The 4,269-nt window shown below is 41.4% G+C and overlaps 1 protein-coding gene and 1 long non-coding RNA gene across 2 annotated transcripts; one reads left to right on the top strand and one right to left on the bottom strand.

Moving 5' to 3' along the window:
- Positions 1–369: 369 nt before the first annotated feature.
- Positions 370–3,407, bottom strand: LOC112294143 (uncharacterized). The gene is made up of 4 exons (XR_016497895.1): positions 3,226–3,407; positions 2,728–2,918; positions 2,343–2,472; positions 370–2,032 (listed from the first exon to the last, which is right to left on the bottom strand). It is a non-coding gene; the product is annotated as an uncharacterized LOC112294143 (long non-coding RNA).
- On the top strand, positions 1,232–3,811 carry LOC112294142 (uncharacterized). Its single transcript, XM_024544344.3, has 3 exons — positions 1,232–1,984; positions 2,425–2,871; positions 3,406–3,811. The coding sequence occupies exons 1-3, from the start codon at positions 1,232–1,234 to the stop codon at positions 3,487–3,489; spliced, it is 1,284 nt and encodes a 427-aa protein (XP_024400112.1). The 3' UTR covers positions 3,490–3,811.
- Positions 3,812–4,269: the final 458 nt, after the last annotated feature.

Genomic DNA, 4,269 nt, shown 5'->3' with positions numbered 1-4,269 from the left:
TGTCAGCCATCCATTTATATCAACTTCTGAAGTGTTGAAATGCCACGAGTGATGCGCGCATAGGTATTTTCAACTAAATTCACAAACATTAGAAAAAAGATTTTTACATCGCAAACTTCGACTATGCCTTTTGAGCAGTGTTTCGCAGGTTTGAAATGTCCTCCAAGTAAATATCACAGGTCGAAAATAATGTTTTGGTAATATTGAGAAATGAAACGAAATTAGTGTATAAGTTGCTTCCTCTTAAAAGCACTGTTCAGACATTAAACATGTTACTTCTTCATTTCCAAATGGTTGATTAGCTTGAAAAGCTGACTGTAAATACTACAGAAAGTTAAGTATTCCATGACGCAATTGCGCAGCACGAAATGAAAAATTGTTTTGAAGTAAAATTCCATTAAAATTAGCTCAAAACTTGAGCACACCTTGAGGAAAGCTGTTCAACGGTGTCAATAAAGAACGTTCTATTAAGGGAGGGTGTATGATCTATTGAGATAACGTGGTGAAGTTGGAATCTTGACTAACTGTACAGCCGGTAATTAAAACTTGCCCTCGGCGTTCTTCAAACCCTGCAAGTGGCGATCGGTGGTGCTTTTGAAGTTGGAATTGGTTACCCGGCCTTGATTTGTCACACATAAGTTTGAATAAGCTGGTGTACTTCAATTCAGTCCCTTCTCCAGTGAGTTTCGTGCAGCTATTGTGAATGATCACCTCGGAAAGCATGCCAGAAGCCTGATTCTTGGAACATGACTATTTGGGACATCAAACTTTGCGCAATCTCTTTGTCTCTCTAGGATATTCGTAGCTCCTTGACTGCTCGAAATTGACTTGTATCCATCTTTACTGCTTGATTACAACGTAGTGACCGCGTCTGACTTAGTTCGGGTTGTGCGTGACGACGTTTCTCGGGAATAGATGAGAGGAGTATGAGCACGACACTGCGATTGAGCATATAAAATATAGGGTTTATAAGTTTTGTGCGAGAGAGAGCGAGAGAGAGGGAAAGAGGGAGAAAGATTTGTGAGGACACTAATGCACACACACTCAACAAGCCTCATGTGGTTTCATCTACTGTGTGACTGCAAACATATTTGTATGTTTCCTGGAGAAGAAGGTTCGTGAGCGATTTCGGATTAGACTGCCAGTAGAACTGGAATTATCTGAGCCACTGTTGCAATTTGTCATACAATGGAGATGAAACCTGAGCAGTAGGCCTTCGTACACGGCAGGGATGGAGTCGACACCTCATCGTGGAGGAGTGCCAGATCCTAACGACGTAAACCTACTGTCACGAAGCTTCTCCATGGACTTCGCCAGCATGTTAGAAAGTACGGATGGCGTCTTGCACCAGCAAATTGACGAATACCTTCAGGGACCAGCAGATCACCACCAGTTTAATCATGATGATGGGACTGGTTTTTCAATTCCTTACTCGGAACCCCTCTCGTTCGCTGCTGCATCGCCACCTTTTCAGTCTATTATGTCTGTAGAGACACTTCAAGGGAGCAACGTCATGAAGCAGAGCCTGGGGAGAAATTCACATCATTGTGGTCCTGAAATTCAGTCAAAAATACAATACGTGCAGATGCTCCCGATATCGATAGGAGCTGCTAACCTATGCGCACCCCATCAGCAGATACATGACATGGGTTTTCTGGAACCCAGCAGCTTTGAAAGAGAACTCCAAGCGCCAGCTCAACCAGATATGTTCTACCATTGCAGTTCTGAACCGGGTGCGGTCATTCCTGGAGAAGTTTCGGGCTACGAGCAATCCTGCTCCCCTGACAATTTCAGGGGAACTACCTGTGAATCAATTGGCCCACAATCAGAACTTGGAGCCGGGAATCTGTTCCAGAAGGATCAGGTGGTTAAGGGAAAACGACCTACTGATGCAGTAGGGCATATCATCAGAGAACGCCAGCGAAGGGACGACATGACGAACAAATTTCTGCTGCTGGAGTCTATATTACCACCTGCACCGAAGGTAATTATTCTGCTTTAATTTTACCTCATCTTCGTTCAACTTCATGCACTGCAATCACATGCAATTAGAATGGCGTTAATTTTCATTTATATTACGCTGGCTCCAAAACAGTGCATACATACGGTATTTACCAGCGGAATATAGAGGTCCAGTAGTGAACCTGATCTGGGTTTACATGACCTCTGACCACCTCTAAGTATCTACATCCCCTTTGTTAAGCATCATCCACAACTTGTAACAGTTGTTGTAGGCAATACCGACGGTTCATGCAGAAGTTTACATGCTTGAATGCTGTGTGAAATAATCAATGCAATCCATGATCACTAACACATTGAAGTTATACTTGTTGCGGTATTACCCCGTTAGATCTATCGGTGACAAGCTTTTATATTCTATGTCGAGTGACCAAACACGGATGTTTGTTTGGATATTTTCTATAGCGTGACAGGGCGACCGTGATCAAGGATTCAATCCAGTATGTGAAGAATCTGCGTCATCGGGTCAAGAACTTGCATCAGAAGCGTTCCCAGATGCGGTCCAAACTCACTAATGTTTCATTTCTCAGTCCTACCGCTATCATGCAGAAGAAAAACGAGAAAAAGTTATTAACGCCCACCAACTCACAAGCATTACTGCAAACTAGCGTCGCAAGCGACGACATTGTTTCATGTCCGATTCATTCGGATGAAATGGGAAAGACGACTGACATTGAAAAAGTGAAGGTACATGTAGACTTGCCGCACCAGGTTGTTATCGAGATGACATGCCGACAGCAGCCTCGCGTTCAGATTCGGTTACTGAAAACGTTGGAGTCCATGGGGTTGGATGTGTCGCGATGCAGCGTTTCGAAAATACGGAGCCATCTCTTGTTCAGCATTATCGTGAAGGTATGTTACTGGTTGCAGTCCTAAACTTCAACAGTAACGGATAGAACCTAACCACACTTATCAAACTTAAATAACGAAGCACATGATCATTCTCATTAACAATAGTCATCAATTTGCAACTCTTTCAGCGAGTCTCTTTAGAATTATCTTTCTCTCTTACTTCGGCTTCAACCGAGTTCTTCAGAGCAAATGCAATCAGATGAGAAGGCATGTACTTATATCACAAAATGACAACCAACTGAGATAAAACCTAATCAAGGTGGATAGCATGCAGAACTTTTCCAACCGAGTAAAAAACCTGATCGAAAAAAAAAACAAAGACCAGGGTTTAGCATAATCTCGCTCAAAGGTTACCAGAGAAAGATCGCTCTTCAGTAGCTGGAAGTTCACCATGAGCTGTCGAGTCAAGCTGCTTAACACCTAGACATACCAAGCTATCATAGTCCAGCTCTTGACACCACTTTTAGAGGGATCTCATACACCAACAACAGCTAACCTGTGTGTCATTGTGGTGATGCATTACTCAACGGCCAGCCACGCATGATGGCCGAGCCTCCACTTACCAGCAAGGACATCGTACAAGCTCTGAAACTCGCCGTTGCACCGGCCGACTTGTAAACACAGACCTTTATTCTGTCTGGCACGACCCAACCTTTTTCTCTGTATAGTGCCGCCGGATTGTAGACAGGGAGCTGGACATGGAAGCCATCTCTCTGGATGTGGCAGAGTGAACAGACTGCAGACTGCAGACATGAGAGCTCGGTGTTGTACACTATAAACCAGTTTTCGAAGCTACTTGCATCAGTGAGCACAGCGGTGTGTGCAAGGCCAAGTGTAAATTTGAGCAATAACTTGGAACGTGTTTCATCCAATAAACACACACACACACACACACACATATATATATATATATATATATATACATATATATACTTGGTTCCTTCTCATTGTACCCATCCATGTTCTTGCATGTGGGTGTGCGTTGTTCCATCAACTCCTTTTAGAACACTTAACACTGCCACATGTACTATCTGTGTTAAACCTTGAACTTTTGCATAAAGGTTTTAAGGTTTTGAAAACTTTGCTTATGTGTATGTAAATTATACTTTATAATTTTTCCTTTTTTTGTATACATGTGATAATAAATTATTCAAGAAGTCTTTTGGAAGTCATGAAATATAATCATAAACATTTAAAACTAAAGTAATAAATATAAAGTACAGAATATGTTCGAAATGTTTTTTATATATATTTTTAGTCTAATTAAAATGTGCTTAGTCAAATATCAAAACGAATATGTTACAATTGAAAGGATTGTATTCGATTGATACTATACATTACAGTGATTCATTAAAAAAAATTAATGATTAAAATTATTATATCTTGACAATTTAATTC

The sequence above is a fragment of the Physcomitrium patens genome, chromosome 17 (assembly GCF_059467195.1).
Source record: "Physcomitrium patens ecotype Gransden chromosome 17, ASM5946719v1, whole genome shotgun sequence".
Classification (NCBI taxonomy): Eukaryota; Viridiplantae; Streptophyta; class Bryopsida; order Funariales; family Funariaceae; genus Physcomitrium; species Physcomitrium patens.
This window is presented reverse-complemented; position numbering and strand designations above follow the sequence as displayed.